The sequence below is a fragment of the Trachinotus anak genome, unplaced genomic scaffold, assembly GCF_046630095.1.
Source record: "Trachinotus anak isolate AG129_WGS33_773 ecotype Australia unplaced genomic scaffold, CSIRO_AGI_Tana_v1 ptg000010l, whole genome shotgun sequence".
Lineage (NCBI taxonomy): Eukaryota > Metazoa > Chordata > Actinopteri > Carangiformes > Carangidae > Trachinotus > Trachinotus anak.
This window is the reverse complement of record NW_027273861.1, coordinates 18,161,760-18,186,273: the sequence shown is the minus strand read 5'-3', so window position 1 is coordinate 18,186,273 and position 24,514 is coordinate 18,161,760. Positions and strand designations below refer to the sequence as shown.

At 43.7% G+C, this 24,514-nt stretch overlaps 1 protein-coding gene across 9 annotated transcripts in view; it reads right to left on the bottom strand.

Moving 5' to 3' along the window:
• Positions 1–1,381: 1,381 nt before the first annotated feature.
• Positions 1,382–24,514, bottom strand: part of LOC139627276 (ephrin type-B receptor 3-like) — a 61,813-nt gene continuing 38,680 nt past the window's right edge. The window contains exons 4-16 of one of the 9 annotated variants that reach the window (XM_071488054.1): positions 23,647–23,802; positions 22,260–22,595; positions 19,659–19,795; positions 18,871–19,033; positions 18,242–18,350; positions 16,543–16,595; positions 16,034–16,252; positions 13,803–14,050; positions 13,025–13,240; positions 11,733–11,882; positions 11,221–11,420; positions 8,040–8,195; positions 1,382–5,818 (exon numbers count right to left, since the gene is read on the bottom strand). In XM_071488054.1, coding sequence (XP_071344155.1) covers positions 5,710–5,818; positions 8,040–8,195; positions 11,221–11,420; positions 11,733–11,882; positions 13,025–13,240; positions 13,803–14,050; positions 16,034–16,252; positions 16,543–16,595; positions 18,242–18,350; positions 18,871–19,033; positions 19,659–19,795; positions 22,260–22,595; positions 23,647–23,802 — 2,252 coding nt within the window. In that variant the 3' untranslated portion in view covers positions 1,382–5,709. The remainder of the gene's footprint in view (positions 5,819–8,039; positions 8,196–11,220; positions 11,421–11,732; positions 11,883–13,024; positions 13,241–13,802; positions 14,051–16,033; positions 16,253–16,542; positions 16,596–18,241; positions 18,351–18,870; positions 19,034–19,658; positions 19,796–22,259; positions 22,596–23,646; positions 23,803–24,514) is intronic. The other 8 variants (XM_071488057.1, XM_071488056.1, XM_071488059.1 and 5 more) reach the window with 8 other exon arrangements.

Genomic DNA, 24,514 nt, shown 5'->3' with positions numbered 1-24,514 from the left:
GAGCAGCCACGATGTAAAAAATAGAAGCTGGTTACCAAATGACAGGATAGAGGAAATTGCAGATTATGTGTCTGTGAAATGCTGCTGGACCTTTAATAGTTTATCAAGCCAGTCCATCATCAGATAACAACAGTGGAGAACAAGGAGCTGTAAAAGTTCGGGAGATCTGAGGTGAAATTTATTCTTCCTGCTGCAACACAGAGAGAACCCACATAATCCTCTGTTGAAACCTCACCGTGCGCATCTAGGGGGGAACGTTTTGAAAATATCTGCTCTACCCAGACACCGAGACCGCGCGATCCAAGGCTCTGAATTTAATTGGACAGGGAGAGGGAGAAGAGGGGAGCCAGGGGACAAGGCGAGGGGTGGATGAGGTAGAATCTATGATCTGAGCATCTTTCCCATTTTTGCTGGAAAACAAGACTGCTGGCTTTGTGCCTGCAGAGATGAGTGGAGCTCATATTAATTAGTGGGCTTGAAAGACAATATGGGGAGCTTTAGTGTTGCAAGTTATTGACATAACTCTGCTGTGGATTGCAAACTTTTTGATTTGATTGTGACAACATGTCTTGCAAGCATGAGAGCAAATCGACAGAGTTATCATGGTCAACTGTTGAAAAAGTATATCTGATTTGTAATTACACTGTTGCATTTTTGGTATTCCTCTAGACAGATGTGTAATTGAAAGTCAGCTAAATTTGGCAAACTACTATAGGATAGTGGACTTTTATTCACGGTAACAACTCCAATATTGGCAAGGAACTTAGCAACAAAAGGAGCATTAGAAATAGATGAACTCTGGGTAACTTCTCCCAAGGATCAATATCCATTCATCAGGTGCCTAAAGCTATAAAGACGAAATACAGCATTACAAAAAAAAATATTTTTACAGACAGTGTTACACTAAATGTCCTCAGGCTTTTCCAAGAAAAAGGGAATAATTCAGCCTAAATCTGTCTGACGCAATAAAAAAAAAACATTAAATCGTAGATTTGGATGAAGAATGAACAAGGCCTGCTTACAGGTACACTGAGCACTTTAAGAGAAATGTACAAAGTTGCATCTGGGAGTGCAGTGTGTTTATCTAAAGCTGATAGTTATCTGAACTGAGGCTTCGGTGCCACTTTAACAACAAAAAAATGTTATTGTGCTAACTGCTGAAAAACTACACGATGTTCTGGTAATGATTAGAGGAATGAGAGACGGCCACAAATGATAAGCAGCGAAATTAAATGTTTGTTTTGGGCAATGACTTGACTGGATAACATGTGTGTGATTATGACTTGGCATGGTACCTCATGTAAGGAACAATTTACTTCAAATCCACATGGACGAAGGATCAATTTAAAATGAAACACAAAGACTCAGTCAAGAGATCGGGTCACATTTCTTAAATAATTTAATTGCAAAAGGGACTTTTAAAAATATTTCTACAAGAATGCATCATCATTTTTAGTAATTTGCTGTGTATGTCTGCATCATTAAATACATCTCAATGATTTTCAAAGAGGAATTAACAATTTCATTTATCGGCGCTTTATTCCGTACCCCCCACCCCCCCTACCCCCACCCCCCCAGATCACTATACATGTACAGTACTCTCTGAAACATCTTGCTTGTTTGTATGAAGAGAAAGTTTTCAAAAGTGACCAAGACAGTTTCACTGTGAGTTTGTTATAAGACAAAAGAAAGGACAGAACTGCGTATATTTATTCAAAACAGACAACTGAAGAAAATAAAGTTAGAAAGTTGCAAGTAAAGGGCTTTCAGGGAGGGCGGGGATGTGTGTTTGATGATCTGTCGAGGATGTAAAATAGGGGAAAGAAAGATGGAAGGAATGTTGGGATAGTTTGAATTCTATTGGCACACAAAGAGATAACCACATCTGACAAAGCCTAGTCTCTGCTGATCAAAAATGTTTCTGTATAAAATGGCAATCCTTTTATTCCACACATTCACACTCATACACGCACACAAACATAACAGTCCATCTTCATTTCAGCATCTTGCAGTCAGGAAGCTGAACAAAAAAAAAAAAACACATGGGAGCAAGTTCTTGTCCTGTGTGTGTATGTGAAATATTAAACACTCCCAAGAATGTGTGAAAAATCCACTTAATGATTAATTGTTTGCAGTTGATGTGGTGGCAGTTTAATCATTTAAAGATGTGCAACAGTGCCAGTTGAGCTCATCTCTCACGGCTGGTTGACTTCAGTGAACACAACTCCAGATCCCAGCGCACCATGTGCACCTCATCAATACTTCATGCAAACTCCAAAGCGCTGCCATTTTTCATGAGTGGGTATGTCTGCCATCTGATTGTGTTTAGCACCACCCCACCCCCACCCTATCGCCTGTGTCTTGTTTGGTGCCACATGCAGGAGTTTGCAACAGTGGGGCTTAGCTGATTGAATGATTGAGCTGAGGGGAGGAAGAGGGAGTAACGTTGTATATTCCTGAAAGACTGTGAGTGAAAGTGAGCCTCTGATTGCATTAATTCCGCTCTTCTGCCGTCTCCAAACGTGTATGCTCTGTCACATTTCTTCAAACCTAATGCTGTTTTACTTTGGAGAAAAACAAAATGATTCTTCAGAAATGATATCAAGAGGAAAAAAAACAGGCCCTTTGAGCACATCGGCATCATGGTAGCATTTCTTTTGATGGTACCGGCGCCGCTGACTCTGAACCATCATATCAGAAATCCGAACTGACACTTTGATGAAAACAGTTGAAAATGTTGAAACTTATTTCCTGTAAAATGTGAGGACACAACTGTTAAAATTATAACTCCGTTGTGTACTACAACTGTGACTTGTTAGTAAGCCTTTTAAAGAGTGTACTAGTGGTAGTGAAAACATCTGTGTGTAGAATAAGATGAAACAATAGAAAATAGGGAACACATTGCATAATATTCTGCATGGCTTTAGAAGGGTCTGAAGCGTGGCTGAAAAAAGTAATATGGCAAGACGCACTGCAACATCACGCTATCGTTACACACCTAACTAATAATAGTTACATATTGCATTGATCAGCTCCAACCCAAACAATATGGAGACTGGAAGATTACACCAGTGATGCAGCCCCATCCCTTAATCCACTACCTTCAAACACCCCTCTGTCAGAAGCTCAAATAGTATGGTCTCTGTGATGCAGCTGCTATCATTTAGGATGAGTAGGGGGGCTGCAGATTTTGGCTGTCTGCGTGCCAGGGCTGTTGATCCTGCACTGTACTAATCATGCAGCAGCCTGAGACAGGATGATTGCAGGCCAGACAGGAAATGAAGAGAGATAATGATAGGTCAGCTCTCCGTATGTCTGCGCTCGCTGCAGGCTCGTATCCCTACAATGCCAGATTGGCTGCTGCATTAATCGACCTGACAGACAAAGACCAATAGGTTTCTCTTGTGACAGCTCTGGATTCTCTGATGGGGATCTCGTTGCAGAGGGGGCAAACTACAGGTCTTGTGATGGAGCTCCGCCTCCGGGACGATTGAAATGATTGGCAGGTAGGCTGCATCATCTCTGTACCTTTCCCCAAATGACTCTTAAACAGTCCTACATAAGATAGGCTGGGAGGATCCCATTGTTGGAGGTGATGGTAAATAAGCAAAATTAAACTAAAGAGATGTATCTTAGTGGTCTACAGGAGGTTTTAAATTGAAAAAAAAAATGCTTGGAAGACAATTAGTAACAGCTCAGGTTCACAAATGCTCTTTATGTTGAGAGTGAGGATGTTACCGGGGAAGCTTCCAGTTCAGGCGGCACACACAAACTTGAACACACCTACATAGACACTCATACTTCGATGGACAGAGAGCCAAAAGGTGAAATATCATAAGCAGCTCTCTGACCATAAGTTCATCTCCTCCTCTCCCAGTCTTTCTCTTCCTTCTTCACTTTCTATTGATTTCACTCTGAATCATTTCACAACAACACTTCCATTTTGTCAAAACACCATTTTTTCTTTTGTTATTTATCGTATTTTTGTTACAAAACATGTACAGGCTGTTTAGAACAACAACAAAAATACAATATCCAATTTATATGCAATTTCTTCTGTTTAATAGTCATCAATTCATTATGTGAATCCTCTTGGAGTTTCTCTTCCTTCTGATTGTTCCAAGTCCACTGTCCCAAATGGCCTAAAGTCCATCTGAGTGTTGAAGGGCAGGGGTGAGGGGTTGGCGGGCGAGGTACAAATAAATACATAGGGCAGGATGTCAAGAAATTAAAACAAGATTTTGATTATTTCTAAATCCAGATAATAGTAAGTAGAAAGTAAGGTGTCCGTCATGGTTTCTCTCATTTTCTGCATGATGCATATATATATAATTTTATATATATATATGTGTGTGTATGTCCAAAGTTCATTGTTTTGGATTCAATAAAAAAGAATGTTTAACAGTTGTCCACAGAATATAGCGTAATTGTTTCAGATATATTTGCTCCTTGTCACGGATCAGTTCATGCGTTAATTCTCCACAGTGGCAAATAGCGGAAGCCATACTGTACAGTATACTTGTGTGCAACCTGACACATCCGCACATCCACACACACTTAATCACACATAGCCTACACGCACATATGCGCGCGCACGCACACACACACACACACATACAAAAACGCACACAAAAGGCCAAGTGGTCTTTCTATAGTGTTGCCACAGTCCATGTCTCCCCTTCATCACATAAAGTGTCCAGTGGGGGTACTTAGGATTGGCCGGCCATTATTAAACCTCAAATCTCCCAAAAATGTGTAAGAAAGCCAAAAAAGGGAGGAAAAAAGAAAAAAAATGTAGTGTGGACAAACAAAAATAAAACATTTTTATGTGTAAAAACACACTTGATGAGCAGGTGATCCCAAGCTGTGGAACTATCCTAAGTCACTTCAGGTCAAAGTAAAGAGGTCATCTTGAGACCTCTTGAGGATTCAGCAGCCAAAACAAATGTCCAAATATGTGGCTGCACTACTTTGACCTTTGTGACCTATGTCATGTTCTTGACCTTTGACCTCAGCCTGTCATACTTCCTCCTCCACCACCTCACCCTTCTCCGGCAAGTGCCCTTTTAGATAACCCACCTTCAATATGAAGATGGAGAACAACACACGTGCACAATAAAACAACTTCTATCAGGGAAAGAATTGTCCTCTATCTCCTGTGGGTCCAGAGCACCTCTGTTTTTGTTTTGTTTTTTATGTTTGTGAACATTTGTTCACTTTTTTTTTTTTTTTTATACCAGGGTGTTCATACTTTTACTATATATTACGTCCATTAGAGCTGGGCTGAGGGGGTCAAAGGGAGGGGCTCTTGCGTGAGGATCAGAGTGTGGCGATTCACTTACAGGGCTAAGGCCAACCTCACTACAACACACATGCATGCAAACGTCAACCCACACCAGAGCTGGTGAGGCACGCATGGGATATAAGGGGGTTAACACTTTCTCCTCCTTCAAAAACACACAAATTCTGATTGGATGGAAAAAGAAACAATGACGAATAACAAAAAAAGCAGAAACAGGAAATGGAAGTGGTAATGAAATAAAGGAAAAAAAAAATATTCAGAGGCACCACAAGCCAGTTTCATAGTGTCTAAGTGGCAGAGATGGGTCAGGCAGCTAGGGTTTTCCAATGGCTCTCTCTGGCACAGTTCCTCCCCCTGTTTTCCTGTCCGGCTGTCCTTAGACTGCATCGGTCTGTGTGTCCTGTTGCTCACACCTGAACAGGAAGTGTTTGGTTCATCTGTAGTCTCATGTCCTGAATGCTACCAAGAATCTTCTTCTGATGGCCAGCCAACGTCACCCCTATCCGCAGCAAGTCCCTGTGGAGTGAGAAGAAAGGAGATGGAAAATGAGAACAGGTGGCTCAGTTTATAACAAACAAAAGTAGACAAACATCACGTGTCTGAAGTTGAAGTGCAAATTTCACTTCTCACCCACAAGTAAACACATATTCTACCAGGTGGGAGCAAGGACAGGCAAGCACCTTGGCAATCACTCGTAAAATGGCTTCCTTGGGGTATGTCAATAACACAGGGGACACTCATTCACACAGCGAATGTTAGTCTTAATGCAACATACTTCTGTTGCCCGGCAGGTGGGCAAGCGGAGGGGAGTCAAAGCCATAATGTGATAGTTAATGATTAAAGAGCAAACTTAACTACTGTTCGGCAGCTGGCAGACTTCACACACCAGTCTGCCACTTAGCTATTGAAGCAAAGAAGCAGATGTTTTTTTTTTTTTTTGACAAAATATTAGCCAGATTACTCGGTACCCTGTCATTCATACTTAGAATGGGTCTGTGTGTCAGTAAATCAGCTTTTAGTTGGCCACCGTTGCACAACATTCTTCAATCAATGCTTCAAAATATCCAAGAAATACTACAGCAAACAAGACTGGAAAGTGTAAATTAGTCTTTTAGCCAAGGGCTCACACAAGCTACCACCAGTGTGATCTCTACAGTACAGGGACTTAACCTTAGGTTGAAAGTGCAGTGGCAAAATCTTAAAATGTTGACATACAGTTGACATTAATACACCCTTAAATAGGCTGGGGAGAGCACACCTGCTTAGGCCGTCATTAGTAAAATGGCATAATCTAATCATCGTGCTTATGTTGATTTAACACTGCACAGTAATATCACGAGAACCTCTCTTTTCCGCTCGCTTGTTTGATTTCCCTGGTTGATAGCTGAGGAGAGAGCGGACGGCGTCTGGGACAGTGATTAGCTGACTGTTGGGGCTTTGCCACAGTCTGCATCCTCTCCGTTCAGTCACACACACACACACACACACACACACACACACACTGGATAATCTAATATCACACGCAGACACCATACACTCTGCTTGTCTCATTGACTTTGTGGCCCTATCCATTTGAGTACAAAACCGTGCACCTACACCCACACATGAACAAACACATACATGCATACAGTACGTGTCTGTGCGCACACACACACATTAACATCCACACTTGGACACACATCCTCTCCAAAGCCAAATAAGGGTGAATCACCGCAATTTCACACAAATAAATGGTGATTTTTTGTTTTTTTCATATTTCGCCATCTCCATCAGCACAGCGATGGAGGATGAAATGATAATAAATGGGCACCATTAGAAGAATTACTGGCCATTAAGGGCAACAGAGAGCCACAGTACACCACACCTGTCAGCCTGGCCAAATTGAAACAAATTACCCCCACCTCCATTGCCTATTATGCAGCTAATGAGGATGATTTATTTATCATTATAATTTTAATTCATTTATTTCATCATCACTGGCCTCCAATTTCCATGACTTCCATTACATCATTTCCTGTTTGTAAACAAGCAGAAGGTGGGTGAGTCGTCAAAGGTCAACTGGAGATCGTAGTAAAGAAGCAGAAGTTACAAGTCCTCGCTGAAAAACTGTGCTGCACTGTTTCACTGTGCATTTGTTGATTATGTGTCAGATCTGTTTGCTTTTGAAGCAGGGGATTGTGACTAGTTAGCCCTTTCATAATCCCTATTCTACAGTGAACCTATCCTGATCTAACTATCCTGGTCAATTACACACCAAATCACAGGAAAAGCATAGAAGGTTTTGTGTTTCCTCATTTCATTTTCCTACATAACCTTCCTCATATCTCTCCTGGCTAATTCCTTTGCCACTAAATCTTTTTCATGCTCATGTTCATTTTAAAAACTAGTATTCTTTATGCACTATAATAGCCGGGAATAGATTACAGTGAAAGGCCTGATACTCTGTGTCTTCAAGGCGTGATTTATCTACCACAACAATTGCATTTCTGAAATGTCTGCTAAATGCACCACTATGGTAAATTGTGCTTTATTTTCTTATGCTTATATCTGTTATTCATATGATGTCTGTGCCTGCTTTTCACATCTTATCGTGTTTAATTTAGCCATGAGACTATTTTTATTCCCTCAAGGTCAATGTGTCTAACACTAATTTGACTCTCAAACTCAGCCCAGTCAATCACTTTAGGCCTGATTAGCTGGATCCACTCTCTCTCTCTCTCTCTCTCTCTGCACTCACTCTGCTGTCATCTGGGCCACCAGGTCAAAGGAAGCAAATCCGGCGTTGACGAAGTTGTCACGGTAGCGGCTCATCTTGATGGCGTCCAGCCAGTCCCCCACAGTGGTGAAAGTGGTATAGTCTGGCACACAGCGGTCAAGCAAGGGCTGGGATACCCTACATGGGGGGGAGAGGGAGGGAGGAGGGAGAAAGAGAAACAGAGAGAGAGAGAGGGTTAAGGTCGTTACTCTACTGCCTCTACCGGCCAACCTCACCCCCAAACGCCCCCCGCTGAGCGCCACCTCTCCATTTCTCCACCTCTCCTCCTCTCCTCTCCCCTCTCCTCTCCTCTCCTCCACATGTAAGGAGATGTGTGCACATGTAAGGAGTTGGGTGGGGGCGTGGGGTGGGGCACTTTTATGACTGTGGAGAGACTGGCTGGAGGCTTGGGTGGTGGACGCTGGCGCTGCAGCTGGTGAGGCGGGCTGGTGTGTGTTGATAGCGTCTTGTGTCTTGAATGATGAAAACCACATTGTAATTTACAAAGAACCAGATCAGATTCATGTTTAAAAAAGACTACAATCATTTGCTATTATTACAACAAAAGGTGTCATAGTAACCAAGTGTGCATTTATGTGGCAGTGTCAGAATGTGCCTCATGAAACCCTGGAAATGTCTGGGTTGCTCACTTCCTGTTGCTGGTTCCTGTTCTTGTTGCAGTTAGATGTCACTGTGTTGCATGGGGCCTGAAAACTTGAAATCGAATCTGAGTGGTTGTATGGAGTTGCACTTTCAAACCACCTACAACTGTGGTTTAAATCTGATCTGCGAAGCTGGATTCCATGTGGTTTAGCTGGTCGGCTCAAATCAGATTACAGCTGTCTGTATGCACATTGCTATATGCTATAAGATAGAAGCTATATGCTGAAGTACATTCTCCCAGGGTGCGTATGAACATGTACAGTATGAATATGTTCTTTCTGTCCAGGTTGGCGAAACAAAAGGATGCGTGCAAGACAATCCCACAGAGGTGGAAAGACGTTTTGGGAAAGTGGTTCATGACAGGGGAGAAATATCTGTGGAATGTAAACACAGATGTCGCTCACGTGTGTGTGGTTGGTCACTGGGACTGACTCATGAACCTGTGGATGGTGACAATACACAGAAGTGTATTGAGTGACTCAAAAACCCATATGCTTGTTTGACTGTGCATCTTTGTGCATATGAAAGTATATAGCTGTGTCATAGCTTCTTTAGTAGAGTAAGTGCGTGTGTGTGTGTGTGTGTGTATCCCTGAAAATGTGTTTGAGAGTATTTTGCATGTTCGTGCACACCTGTTGACAATCTAAAAAAGGCCTTTCTAAAGACGAAGCTAACCCACTGTGCTGATCAATGCTGCAGATAGAGGCCACCTTGGGAGTTTTAATAAAACTGCGCTGCTACAACTCAAAGCAAAGTGGAGCGGATGAACAAGAGAGGGGGGTGGAGATGGAGGGGGCGAGAGGGAGGTGCAGGGGAGGTGAAGGAGGAGAAACGACGAGGGACCAGGCAAAGAGAATGAGACCACTGTCTTCCCTCCTCTCTGCTCTGTTGATCCCTGTCATCCTTTTTGATGGCATTAGATTCATTAACAATTAAAAGAGGTATGGAGAGAGAAAGAGGGAGAAAGGAGAAAAGGCATGGAGGGGGAGTTAATAACAGCGATACAGAGGCTCCATTGAGTGGTGTAGATGGAGTGATTTTTAATAAGGCCTCTGCTTCGGAGCTCAAGGCCTCAGGCCGTCGTTAACGCTAGACTCTGGCTCTTCTCTTAATGGAGTATTGTTAGTCCTCCTTCTAAAGTTGGCTTCAAAAGGGTCCAAACCATTCCCAGCCACATGTTAGCCACAAGCAGAAACACAGCAGGAAAGCTGGGTAATAGTGTATGCTAGCTATTGAGACAGTTACAGGCCAAAGCTACATTCATGCTTGGTTGCTGGGGCTGTCACAGAGTAGAGTAGAAAGATAAACAGAGAAATTACTTCTGATGTCACAAAAGCTCTCTTGCTTGTTTCACTTATGCTGTAAAACACACAACCAAACACACAACTTTTACGTCAGACGATGTTGGCTAACCTCCAGCCACCCTTCAATGCCGACCAGGACGACAGTATCATCTCTCACTCCTCCCTTGTTAGGTTTGTCGGCAGGAGGCCACCTCTCCACTGGCCCGTTTAAAATCTCGTTAGTGGCTAATTAAAAGGCGCTCCCATCTCTTTTTTGCATCGCCTTAATCGAGCTAATTAACCGCAAGCTTAATCTTCTAAGAACGTCACTCCGGTGGCCAACCGAGACCCTGGCTTCCCCCATGAGCCCAACCAAGGATTGTCTGAGGGCCTCCCTCAAGACAGAAAGACCCTGATGCAGGGACAGATAGGTAGGTCACCCCCCCCCCCCCCCCCCCCCCCTCTATGCGCTCCAACTCTGCCACCTCCTCTCCTCCAAATTCTTTCCAGGAAAACAGGTTGCAGAGGAAGGTGGTGCAGCTAAATGTAGATGTGACATCACTGATTGAGCTCCCAGTCAGCAGGGGAGTTGCTCAAAGGGCTGTATTGAGCAATGGTAATTTGGATTTGCATAATGGCCCAGGCCGCATTTGTGAGAACCGAAGAGTTGTACGGAAAGATATCAGCACTTTATAGTTGTTAAGAGATTCTTACGGCTGAGTCACAGTGACTCACATACACTGTATCAACTTGGATAAGGAATATTTGCACAGTGGAAATCATTATCACAGTTGCTCTGGCTCAGGTGCAAATAAAATGGCTTGGCTAGAACTCTCATGGCTGAAAAGTCAAGTGACTTCATTCAATAAACAAATGACCTTTTACTGTAATCTATCATGAGAGTCCAGCTGGTCTCCTTCAAAATATGATTTAAACAAACCAGAGAAGATTTTTACAAAGCAATCAGCAATAATATTCATTATGCAATGACCATAATCAGACATTATTGCCCTTTATGAAAATCACTAATCCACCTAATAAAACTCAACAAGGACCTCCAGGGACACTAAGAAAAACAGAATCACAAGTTAAACTCTATTTCTGTAATTACCAGTTCCACAGAAGCTACAAAAGACAGGGCATTTGCTGTAAAGCTTTGCCTGACACAGCTTCATTACTGATCCTGAACTCAATGTGAGCAACATACTTTGACTTACCCAGTGGACTGTGTGCTGTTGGTGACCACCTTGAGGCTTGCAGCATTGCGGATAAGCTTATCCAGCGTGGCCACAATCTGGGTGAATTTGGGCCGCAGGTTTCTCTCTTTTACCCAGCAGTCCAACATGAGCTGGTGCAGTGCTGTGGGGCAGTCCATGGGTGGGGGCAGTCGATAGTCCTGCTCCACGGCATTTATCACCTGAGGAATGACGAGAGGGAAATCACAATCACTTCTAATCACCAAGTATGGCGTAGAGGCAGTATGAGCAACACAAGGAGAGAGATGGGTCGATGAAAGGAACAAGTGAGGGAGGACAGAAGAAGATGAATGAGGGAAATGACTGAGGAGTGAGAGATAAAGAGAAAAAAAACGCCTTAGGTAATACAAAGAAATGAAGGCCGGAGAAAAATTTGCTGTGAGGGGCAGTTGTAGGTTTATATGTAAAGAGAGAATGGCTTTTGGGTGGTGATAGCAGAAATGGCTGAAATATATTTCAGCATTATGGCTTACATCTTGATTGCTCATGTCCCAGTACGGCCGCTCGCCGTACGACATCACTTCCCACATGACGATGCCGTAGCTCCACACATCACTGGCAGAGGTGAACTTCCTGTAGGCAATTGCCTCTGGAGCCGTCCAGCGAATGGGGATCTTCCCTCCCTGTGGATATGCGAATGAGTAGGTGAGCATGAAATACTGGAGGGATGGAGCACAAACACAGAGTCACACACATACAAGAGGGAGAGAGAGGGTGAGAAAAAAACACAGTCCGAGGGAAATGTCGATACACAACACATGGGTGCATGCTGAACAACCCCAAGCACCACATACACACAAGGTTAGTATCACAGTTAGAGAAAATGATGTTCACAAACAAACACGTGAAGCTACAAGAATATTTAATGTGCTACAAACTGTTAACTCTTTTAACATCAATATATCACCATCATTTTGGAATCCTTTCTTGTGAACTACCTGTTTTGCCTCTAAAAAGGATCTATATGTTTGGAAGTGACTTTTCAATCAGCCTCAATCACTTGTTTGGATGTTGTTGCTGTCACTGTAACATATTCAGAAGGCTTTAGCTGAGTTGCACAAGAATAGAAGCCGCCTTTTTTTGTCGGAGGAGCACACAAATTAAACTTCTGTGAACAGGCTGGAGGAGGCTGCCAGTCTTTGTACCAAAACTTGTGTTCATTTATGACAATTATACTGACTCTCAAAAGACCTGTTTCTTTCTGCTTGACGTGCTTTGCCACTTTTACACGTTGTGTTATGTCAGAATAGGAGCCTGAATCAATATTTCATATCAGTAATTTGTCAGCAAATGTTCTTGTAAAATTTTTGGAAATCTGCTGCAGTTTCAGTGTAGCAACATGTCCAGGTAATAATATTCACATAGCCACCAAAGTGCCCCTAATTCTGCCCTTTGGAAATACTTTTGTGACTCCAAAATGTCACAACTTCAGTGATATATTCAGCTGTCATTCAGCTGCAATGTAACTTTTTTAATCCATTGTTTTAACTGTTCTTATTTTTCTCTCCTGCCCCTGCCATCCAGATTTAGGAGAAAAAAAAAACTCCCTCTCTGCTCAGAATGGTCATGTCATGTGGGAACAGACTTGACACAGATCTATTTTTTGAATACACTCATACTTGCCAGTGTTGCAGATTCATTTGTGAAAGGGGCCAAAATCTAAGTAATAGTGATGTATTGATGTTAAAGCGTTACATGTAGCACCTTTAAACATTGATTTCAAACATGAATACATATACACATAAACATGTATACACTGACTCACCAGTGAGCTGGTGTAGGTGGGGTCTGTCGGGTCGTCCTCGAGGAAGCGAGATAGGCCGAAGTCGGACACCTTACACACCAGATTACTGTTGACCAGGATATTGCGGGCAGCCAAGTCTCTGTGCACGTAGTTCATGTCTGACAAGTACTTCATGCCTGCTGCGATACCGCGCAGCATGCCAACCAGCTGGATCACTGTGAATTGCCCGTCATTGAGCTGGCAAAGGAAAAGAGAGAATGACAAGGATAAATTGGATTGTAGATCAAGGTTGCACCTTCAAAAGAATATATGTTTTCCTCCCTTTTACTTTTATTTGTCCTATGTGTCTCTTACTTTCTTTGCATATGTTCTCTTACCTGCATATTTCATCTCCCATCACTTCACACCATGACATCTTTCTCTTGTCTACCCAATCATCCTCCATTCCTCTCCTCTCTATATTCCCTCGTATTACTCCCCTTTCTCTGGCAGACAATGTATGGCTTGACTTTGAGGCAGAGATTCATTGGAGACTGAGCTTTTTGTAAATGTCACCAATTGCCTGAATGCAGAATTTGTTAGATATCCATTGTGTGAACTGCAGCAGAGCTTAAGAAGACCTTTTATGGCTCCAGAGAAAGTGAGATAACTAAAAGCAGGATCAAGGAGATTTGGTTGGGCTTATTTGCTGGATAGCGTTGTATTAATGATAAGATCACAGATCACTGTTTTATAAGGAGTAACTCATAGTAGAGCTCTTCTTGTATGTAATGTGTTTGGGTGTGCCCGCTTTTCTTACCCTTAGGAATGAGTCCAGTGCCCCATTCTCCATGAACTCTGTCACAATCATCACTGGCCGACTCTTGGTGACTACACCTTCCAGACGGATGATGTTGGGGTGGTCGAACTGACCCATGATGGAAGCCTCGGACAGGAAGTCTCGCCTCTGGCGGTCAGTGTAGCCCACCTTGAGTGTCTTGATGGCTACGATGATCTCTCGGCGCCCAGGCAGCTTGAGGCGACCGCGGCACACCTCCCCAAACTCTCCTGCGCAAGCCCAGGTGAGCCAGCCAAAGAAACAGCAAGAGAGGAAAAGGAGAGATGGAAGGAGAGAGAGAGAAAGAGGGAGGGGAGAGAGGCATGACGGAAGAGTGGAGGAGAGTGGGGGGGAAAGAGGGGAGAGGGGACAGTTAACTGGTTAGAACCAAGGAGCCAGGGAAGGGTAGCGGGAGGGGCGGGACAGGGGGAACTGCAAGAGAAGCCAGGACTCTAGGCCAGTGTCAAGGGATGGAGCATACAGTGACTTTATGCTGTTAAACTACAAATTAAAAGAAACTGTATGGTGAGTGTAAGGCATGATGATGGAGAAGATGTAGTGTTGATAAAAAAAATGCATGTTGAAATTTTTAAAAAAAGGGTAAAGTAGGGTGACAGGGTGAGAGGAGCAGAGAGGGAAAGAGGAGGAAGGGGGTAAGGATCGGGGGGGTGGTGCTAAGCTTCGGAGGGGCTGGAGACGTGGGCACAGGAGGAAGAGCTCGGTGGAGATAGAAGCTTAGGAGTTCTTGGGGTTGTGGACGCTTTACGTTTAGAGTCTACACCAAGTGTGTGCAGGAATGCAAGAAAAAATTAGGCAATGAGAGCCATGTGTGTCGACATGGTTGCGAAGGTAACAGAGCGGGGAAAATCGGGGGAGAAAGAGCAGGAGATGGAGGAATGGATTGCGGAAGGGGTAGGGGAAAGTAGGGGGACAGGGAAGACAGGGGATGAGGGTTTGTCACTTTAAAGGCGAATGCTGGGAAGCGACGGGTTTCAAGTAGTAGCCTCAGCAGTAGAAGAGTTGTCGCAGTAGTAGTAGCAGTAGTAATGGTAGTAGCAGAAGCAGCAGTAGGGGAGTCCCATCTCTGCCACCACAACGTCCTCCATTTTGGCTCAGATACAATGCTAAGAAAACTCAAACTCACTTGGCACAGTCCTGCAGCTTTTGAGCAGAGATATTACTAACAAATATATCAAATGCATAAAAATATTTTACTATCTACGACATCAAATGTAAGGGAGGGGTTCTAATGGTAGGGACACAACCACATAGTGGAGGAGGTGTAAGTGTCAGGAAAAGAGGTCAAATATAGTGATCCAGTAGAAGCCCTCTTTAATAAAGAGGTTCTCAAGACACTACAAAGTGGGCAGGGTCAGAGACAGCCAATCCTGGACAAGAAATATTTTAATATCTTACATCCCATCTGGACAGGATTAATACTTCAGAGGGATGCGGGAAATAAATATCAGCTATGCTTCTTGGTAACATGCTTTGTACAACCCAATAACTGTATGTCAGTAACCAAGTGATGGGTTTGTATAAAATGCTTTCATTACAACCCACAGAACCCAAATGTGGGTGACTGCTGAAGTTCAAAAATTTGAAAAGGGAAACTTTGTTCAGACTTATATCTCAAATCACAGAGGGTCTATCTGTAATGGAAGTAAAAAAAAATGAAGGCCCAACAAGTGCCCCAAATAACAAAAGATAATAATTAATAATGAATGTGATAAGAGAAGAATGACACACATGCGCTCGGACAGGATTACATTTTCCCCTAGAGAAATAAATCCTGTCTGTATGGGGCTGTAGTCTTCCATTGTCCAGAATCTGCTTCCACTAGTTTCAAGAAGATTTTCAAATCATTTAGTATTTTCTGCCATCTCATACCTATTGGAATCAAATCAATTTCCCTACATAGCAATTCTCTTGGTCCAGGATTGGGCTCCATTTTTAGGTCACAGGTGAAACGATAATAATCCACCAAACAAAGAGATGTTACAACTACTACACAGCATGGCAAATAAGATAAGGATGCTAGAACTGTGAGTCTCACTAACTTAAAGAGATAAAGACACACTGTAGCAAGTAATGCTTTGAATACAGGACAGTGCTGGAGACATCTGTAAGACTGGAAAGAGGTTCCTAAGAGGTGACGAGTGTGGTAGGGGAGGGAGCAAAGAGAGGGCTAGCGATGAATTGAGTGAAAGTACCGCTTGGTGTGAAGTCCTCTAACGGTATGGCCTGGAGGTGACTAGCAGTCTTCCCCCTGTAGCTCAGGAGCTTTGGTGGGTTACCTGCGCCAATGACCTCCTCGATCTTCACGCAGGACACATCAATCTCCTTGGCAAACTCGCGGACTGCTTCGTTGGGGTCCTCATAGGTGAAGGGGTCAATGTAGACCTTCATTCCCGGCGTTACTATAGGGGATTCAGTGGCAAGAACAGGAAAGTGAATCTATGCTGCCAAAAAAAGCTTTCAACAGTCATTAACACTGTGTAATGCTCTGAAAATATATTCTTTATCAACCAAAAGTAGCTCAAAGCAAGATCCTTCTTTACTATTTTATTACTGCTCTAGATCGATGAAGGTGATTCATGTGATGTGAGCTATTTCTTAGTGAGTGGGGATCCTCAGTTGATGCTAAGTTGAAGTGTAGGAATACAGCTGTTAGAAAAAGGAGTCATGTAACAAGGCGGGTCATCTCAGCAAAGAGACTTACTGTACTGCTGCAGTTTCTCTGTGTACTCCGACTCTGAACCATTTCTCTGCTTTCTGTTGAGAAAGATGAAAACACAAACTGAGTCACGTGGACTCGCCACAGCAGGGTGCAAATACTGCAAAGGAACAAAGGCGAGGCACGAGGAGAAAACAGATCCCTGATAATGTCTGCCGAGACGTAGCCACGCTACAATGTGGCTTGGTGAAGATGTTTAGTCTTTCCGCACTGGAAGCAAGGGATACACTGTAGATAAAGATTGTATCAGTGCCTTGTGGTGAAATGATTCATACTTTGGGACTGTAACTGGAGTCTAAACAAAGGATATCATATCATTGTCTTATGCAGCAAGCGAAAGCCATTCACTCTCCATACCCTCAAAATGAGCAGCCGAGACAAAAGCAGACTTCAACAGCAAGCTCCACTGTCTTGCTTTTCTTGCCCTACAGACATCACAGCATTTGTTTCAATTCAGTCTGCCTCTTCTTTTCTCCTCACAGGCTCTCTCTCAATTCCTCTCATTCTCTCTTTCCTTTTTTTTTGTATCCATTTGTCTTCTCTCTTTTTCTCTTTTACCCATGTCTCTCAGTTTCTGTATCTGCATCTTCCTGCATGTGTCCCTCCTGCACTTGGGGGGGCACAAAGATGGTGACAGAGTGAGGGGGCTGGGTTGTTGAAATTACATGTTAATGTGCCTCCTTTGTTGTCTAACCAGTAACCAGGGCAATAATACCCGATGGTGATTTGCATATTATTTCAAATTCTAATTTGGTTCCGGAATATGCCGAAGCTCTGTGTTTTGTATTATTACTATTTTCTCCTTCTTCTTCTATGGCAGTCAGAGCAGGAGCTAAGCCAAGACCCTGAGAGAGACACAATGTAGTGGTGTGAAAATAGAAGAGAGAGAAGAGGCAGGAGGGAGAAGGAGCGGAGGGGGAGCCAGGGAGATTATTATTCAGTCTAGCGTGACCGATGCCCACGCTTGTCAGACGTTGCCTGAACTGGCTTTCAGAGGGAACCCAGTGAGCGCCAGTCAGCGGTTGGCGCCAACCTTTCACACGCATATATATATATATATATATATATATACATACACACAAACACTGAGTTTGCTCCTTGACAAATAAGTGGTATAAGGATAAACGAGTGTTAGACTCAGCTGATGTGGAGTCAGACTTTTTGAAAGGTGTAAGCAGCCGTCCACATCTTCCCAGTCAATTGGGCCCAGCAGACAGGGGCGCATCTGTGGTCTTTGTGGTCGGGCAGCCGCACAGTTAACTCTGAGAGCTGGGCCATGAGGGCAGGCCTATCAGGCCCAACAGCTGCTCCACCATGCTGTGTCCAGTGAGCAAAGTAGCATTTCGGCCAAAGCTGTTTACTATTCACAGACTCAGAAAGCTAATCTGGCATTCAGTGGTCTTACAGGTGGCACAGAAATCCGCTGAGACTGTTCTGAGTTCTGCAGGACATGCAAACAAAGTTGACATTTGAAGCTATCTCAGTTTTTTTTTTTTTTTTTTTCCCAACTTGAAAGAAAAATGTTTCCACAAATGTTTCTTTAAGTCCTTGTTGTTTGAATACATTCTGCAGGCTAGATAAAAGTAAATGAGTCAGTGTGAAAATGCTCTGCCACTCTGGTAGCCAGTGCTGCATCTTTCCAATCTGACTTTTAGAGATGCTGTTGAAGGAGTTATGTTCTGACCTGAGGCAGACGATAGCGATGACCACAACCGCAATGATGAAGACAAAGGCGGCGGTGACTGATCCCACGATGAGTGGCAGCTGCTCCTGCAATGACTTTGGAGGGTCAGCTTTAAGGGGTGAAAGAGAGAAGTCGGTTACTGAGAGAAGGTGTCACAAACACAGACCCAAACTAGCTGTAATCCATTTGTGTGGCCAGACCGTGTCACTGCGTTCTCTGCCATAAGTCTAACTGCAAGTTTGTATGCCTCTCACTTCTGTCTGTATGCTTATGTGTTCCTCAGATTGTACTTAGCACGATGGAGAGCAACCTGGGACTAACAAATACATTTATGGGTACAGCAAGTTGGACTATTCAGTTCATCTATGATCAGGAGCAAGAGTGAAGTTGATACCTTGACTGATTGCTAGGAAATGGTAGCTTTTTGTCAAATCATAAGTCAATTTCTGTACAAGGATTTCAGTTCTTTTTGCATAAAAAATAGACAAAGTAGCTTCTAGCTCTATGAGCTTTTGAGCCTTCATTATGTCTGTAAGCTCATGCACAGCACTATTATAGAGGTATTGCTACTAAGCCACAAATATCCCAATATATCCCTGGGTAATAAAGTGGGTAGGGGAATGACATACTTTGCAGGTTGGTGCTGAAGTCGGCCGGGCTGCTGTAACGGCCGTAACCAGCCACTGTCCGGGCACGGACCTGTACCACATAAGGCGTACCAGCCTTGAGACCTTCAATTCGCGCATTGCTCCGCTGGGCAGTCATGGTATGGGCGATGGCCTCACCCTGATCCTGCAGAGACAAAGACAGTCAGTGATGAAAATAACACCAAACAGCAGCCCCTTGTGCTGTCTCATTCATCATCAACCCCTCTCTGATGCTTTACCCTCCCTGACACGGCTGACCAATCTAACCATGCAGGCGGGTGAAATATGGAGACAAGAGTGAGAGAGAGAGAAACGGAGATAGACAGATCATAGTCAGCGTGTTAATCCAATGGGAGAAGGACAAGACAACAAACAGCAGATATACACTGAGTGCCTTTGTTCTCCATTCACAGCTCTCTGGACCGCCAGAAAAAAAGAGAAACTTTCTAATGCATGTATTGAGAGAGGACGGGGGGTAAGAGGGAGGGCAAGAGGGAGAGATAGAATTAGGGGTACAGAAAAGGGCAGAGCATAATGGAAGTATAGGAAAGGATTGGGAGAGGAGAAAGGGAGAAAAAGAAAGGAGGGATAGATGGGTGGAATAAGTCGGCGAGGATGATCACGCAAGCTATGATTGGAAATGGTGACTTGCCTCACTGCAACCATGTGTTTATCAGCAGAGGCATTGTTTTCCACATTTACAGAAACACAGACGAAACAGAGACCATGCAACTCATTGAAATTGGATTGAATTAGAGGCGTTGACTTACATTGCCTCTTACCTTCTCATGGTACTTAATCTCATAATCCAGAATGATTCCGTTGGGTTTCTCTGGAGGCAGCCAGGACAGGCTCATGGTGCTCGCTGTGGCCGCCATCAGGTGAACTGTGGGCACTGCAGATGGAGCTACATGGGGCAGAGCAAATAAATGAAAATCCGTTTTATTTATCGTTTTCTGTGTTATGTCTTTTCAAGTTCTATGCCCTTTGTGTGTTCACATAAGCCCAAACACAAAGTCTTGGGCTGTGGGCTTTGTGAAAAGCTTTGGCCAATAGTTAGTATGCAGAACCATTCCCCACTAATGCTCGAATTCTCCCTCCCAGAGTCCTTGGGGAGGGAGAGGGGATGTCTAATTCTCCTGTGACAAGAGAATCAAACTGCAAAACTGATGGATAAGTCTCTGGTACATGCAATTCTCTCTGCCGTACACCAACTTTGGGCAAGCGTAGGAACCAGCGCACACATACAGATGTAGACATTTCACACATTTATCTGAATTCTTATTGAACTTCTGCTGCACTTTTGCTCCACTGTGTTGGAGGACGGTCATGTTTTCCTTTGCTAGAGGTTGTCTGAGTCATAAGAAGTCCTATGCAAATGTACTATGCAGACATGGCCTTTGTATTGTTTCTACTCATGAAAATGAGCGCACGCTGTATAGACTATTTAATTTATATATTGTGCACACAAATAAACATATAAATGCATTGGTTTGTGGACATATACACGCTCACAGAAGACCATAAAATACAGTGGCACTCCACCCACCTGAGCTTTTCATGCTTTGTTCATATGTGTCTATTAATGGCCAAGTGCTGTCGGCCTCCCTGTCTCTCTTTTCTCTTTTCTAAGTTCAGGCTTGTTCTGTAGCTGTGACTCACTTCCTCCTCTCAGTCTACTCCATTGCTTTTGTTTCATAACTTTAACTATCTCCAATGGCACCTTCTCCTCAAAAATAAAGTTCCTCGCTTTTTCCTACTCACACAATCGCCTTCTTAATTTTTCCCCATTTTACTGTCCTCTTCAGCTCTTCACTTTTCATTTCCTTCTCACCGCTGCACACACACACACTCTCTCCTCATTTTTGTTAAAAGCTTTTTAATCCCCAGTTTTTGGTTCTTTGATCCTCCCCCTTGCATTTCCTTTCTCCCTCTGCTGTCTGTGTTTGTGGCCAGACATCCTTCTGTTTCTCTCTCTCACTCTTCAAACCATCCCCTCTCTATCCTCTTTCCTCCCCTGCCAGCCCCATCCACCCAGGCCCTCCACATCTCTCTTTCTCCCCCTGATGACAATACTTCCTAGGCAGATCCCCTGGTTACTCTCGCCAGGGGATTAGGGGCCCTCCTCTGGGAGAAGACGTTGCAGTAACCATGGAGTTGGCCTCTGGGGCTTATCACCGCCCTAGTATTTATTTTGGTTCTTAAAAGGTGAATGCACATGCAGGCATGGTCTTGGGACTACACCAGGGGATAATCTGATCACAGTTGATGCTCTCTTGCCCCCTGCTTTCCCTTCACCTCTCTCTCTGCACCCAACTGACCCCCAGCACCCAAGGATGGACAGTGGTTCCTGTCAGCCCAGTGCCAGACCCCTCGTAAAATAATGAGGCCCTTTTATGGGGCCCTGTGGGGCCTTTTGGTCCTAGACTCCCAAACAGAAGGCATTCGTAAAGCATTTTTAGGAGCAGGAATATAAGGTTAGAGGTGATGAGGACGAGGCCATGGAGAGAAGAGAGAGATGATGGGTGATAGAGCAAAGGATAATCCTTGGTGTTGTCTAAGACTGCAGCAAGAGCAAATTTAACATAGCGACTAAAATCCAAGGCACAACTTAAGAGCCCTGGGAGAAACTGAACAAAGAGACCAACTCACAAGAACAAAAAGGCAGAGTGGGCTCAACAGCACTGAAATTAACCAAGGTTGTTTAAGGTGAGCTGAACCCACTAAAACAACCACATTTTTTTAGTAATTATAAAAATGATCTATTTACCTACTTAGCTGTCCACAGGCCTACCTACCTACCCACTTACCAATTTACCTATTTTAATTAAAAATCAATAACCCCATTTACAACCTAATTTACACTGTTAATCTCAGTGTTGTGTGGAACATATGCAAGAGCTTATCATTACTACCCTGTGTTATTCTGTATATACATTGGCAGGGGTTAATTCTCGGTTTCACGCAGCACTGATTGCTACATTGGCCTAGTTACTTTTGTTGCTGTGGGCTGAAGGAGCGGTGGGTTGGAAGCAGTGGGCAGCTAGAATACTGAAGGTTCAACACTTTGAATACACACTGCCTCGCTATTGCTATTTGCAGCAGTGTTAGTGCAGAGCATGCTGTGGGCGTGTGAAAAAGGTCCCCTTCTAAGCTCATTCAGAAGAATGTCTTCCTTCTCAATCCCCGTTCAAAGAGAAAATATGTAACATACTCCTACATACATACAAGAAATTGATCTCTACTTCTTAAGCACCGAATGCATTCTTTGACATTCTTTTGTATCTTTTTCTAGCCTTTGAAAGTTGGCAGCTCCTACAAGTTCAATATTGATCTCTGACAAGCAGCCACGAGGCTGCAGCTTTACCTACCAGCCTGATTTGTGGTGATATTCACTGCAGAGAACTGAGGCGTATAAGGGCTCTTGTTGGAAACACCGTTAACCGCCTGGATCTCGAAGCTGTACTGTGTGTGGGCTTGCAGGTTACGGACGGTTACGCGGCGCTGGTTCAGGCCCAGATGGCGTGGCGAGATATCTACATTGTCATCACACCGAGAGCACATTCCCCGTTCAGGCAGGCACTTTTTACAGATGACGTTGTAGAAGATGTCGTCGCGGCCACCCATGTCACGGGGGTCGCTCCATTCCAGGACAAGCGAGGTTTCGTTCACACTGGAGATGACACTGCGTGGTGCAGAGGGAACAGCTGCAAAAGGGAGGTAAAGCAGGGGTGAGATGAGGAAAATAGGTTTGGAATGAGAATGAATTTAATCTCCATGCACAATAGGTGTAAAGACATTTGTCTTGGTGACAGCAGAGAGACATACTGACAATAGACAAAGATTCATATTGAAAAACACAGTTTACATATCATTATACACACATACATTCATTATCCCATAGCTGCTATCAACACAATTCATGACCCAAGAATTTTCCTTTTGCGGTGGTATTAGTACATCTTTCATGCATTAAGTAGAACACTTTTTTTCCCCCACATAACAAGAGACTGTTCCAGCAGTGTTGCAAAAAAAAAAAAAAAAAAAAGAGGACAGGAGTTCAAATTTGAATTGCATGCTCGTTTCCAGTGTGTGTGTGTCTGTGTATGTGTGTGTGTGTGTGTGTGTGTGTGTGCAAAGTGCTGCGGGGTGGGGGGAGTGAGACAAACTATTGGCAGAGCCTTGGCAATTCTTATCCAATTACCAGAGCCTTATCTCTCACTGCACTGTGAAAGAATCAGCCTCCCACCCCAGCAACAGAAAAAAGGATCCTCTGCTCTCTGCAGCAGTGAATGAATTAGCTCCTACGTGTGCGTATTTGCTCTTAACGAAGGCACTGGTACTAGAAAAATTCCTCTCCTTTCTGTCTGTAATGGGGTGGCAGCACTGAGAACAGCTAGGCGTCACAGAGAGGCCGGCAGGGGAGGGGCTGCATGATAAAGTTTTGGATAACGCTGGGAAAGCAAGCAGGCTTGTTTGTCGTCTGTGTGGCGTGGTGGGAACGCGCTCCTGAGAGCATTTATCAGCCGATGAGGGCACAATTCAAAGTGGGAAGTCTGGGAGAACATTTACCACACAGTGAATGGCTACCAATACATTATTAAACAAACAATTAAACAAACTTCTGTATTTTGACTGAAATACAGAGGTTGTATGCTTTTCAAAATGATTGCATTAACAGCAATTCACATTATTAAAAAAAAAAAAAAAAAAAAAAAGATGATGCTGTACAGTCATTTGACAGCAGTCTTCACTTACTGGTACAAGGGGAGTCAGGAGAGTCAGTGTCTGAGCGGTAGTAACCGTTGCGACAGGAGCAAACGCTGGCTGCTCCTGAACTGGCCCGGCTGTTGGCAGGACAGGGCAAGCAGAAGCTGTCTCCCTGTTTGGACTTAAAGGTGCCAGGGCTGCAAGCTGATGGCAAAAGAGAGAGAAATGGAAAATGACAAGTGTAAATAACAACTTAATATGCTGACAGTAACATCAATGGTTTAGCAAGTAATAATTTTTTGCTACATTTATACTACATTTGTGCCAGTCTTGTTTTTCAAATGGTGTAGTAGGCAAATCTCATTGTGGTATGAAATTACTAAATTCTACTCTTTAATTAAGCCTTGGTGTTAGCATACAGTCATTAACAACATGATGTAATGTCTTAACTGCACTGGATAATGCTGTGGTTGTTCAGCGTGTTCCAGCTCGGTGGTTAAATGACTGACGCGTCTCATTTCATATGTTTAACACGTGTTTGTTTATGTGTGCATGCACATGCTTTCTTTTTGTCCCCTCAGCCCACGTGTCCCCTTTCCCCTTAATTATGGAAAGCTCATCTTCAGCAAACTGTAGTGGAAAAGGAGAGGGTTTTTTTTTTTTGAGCAGCATGTAGCTGTTTTCGTAAACCTGTGCTCAGAGGAAGAGATTGTCAACCCAAATTACATACACGACCTTCAGAGCCGAAACGCTGGCATGGTGCTTTCATCTGAATTCAGTCTTGTATGAAATACATCTAAACATACACAGAGAATCAGAGAGGCACACATACCACATGTCGATGTGTATACAAACATAGGTCTGTGCCCGACTGTGCAAAGATATGTGTCCGTACACGAACACAGCAACCTTGCCT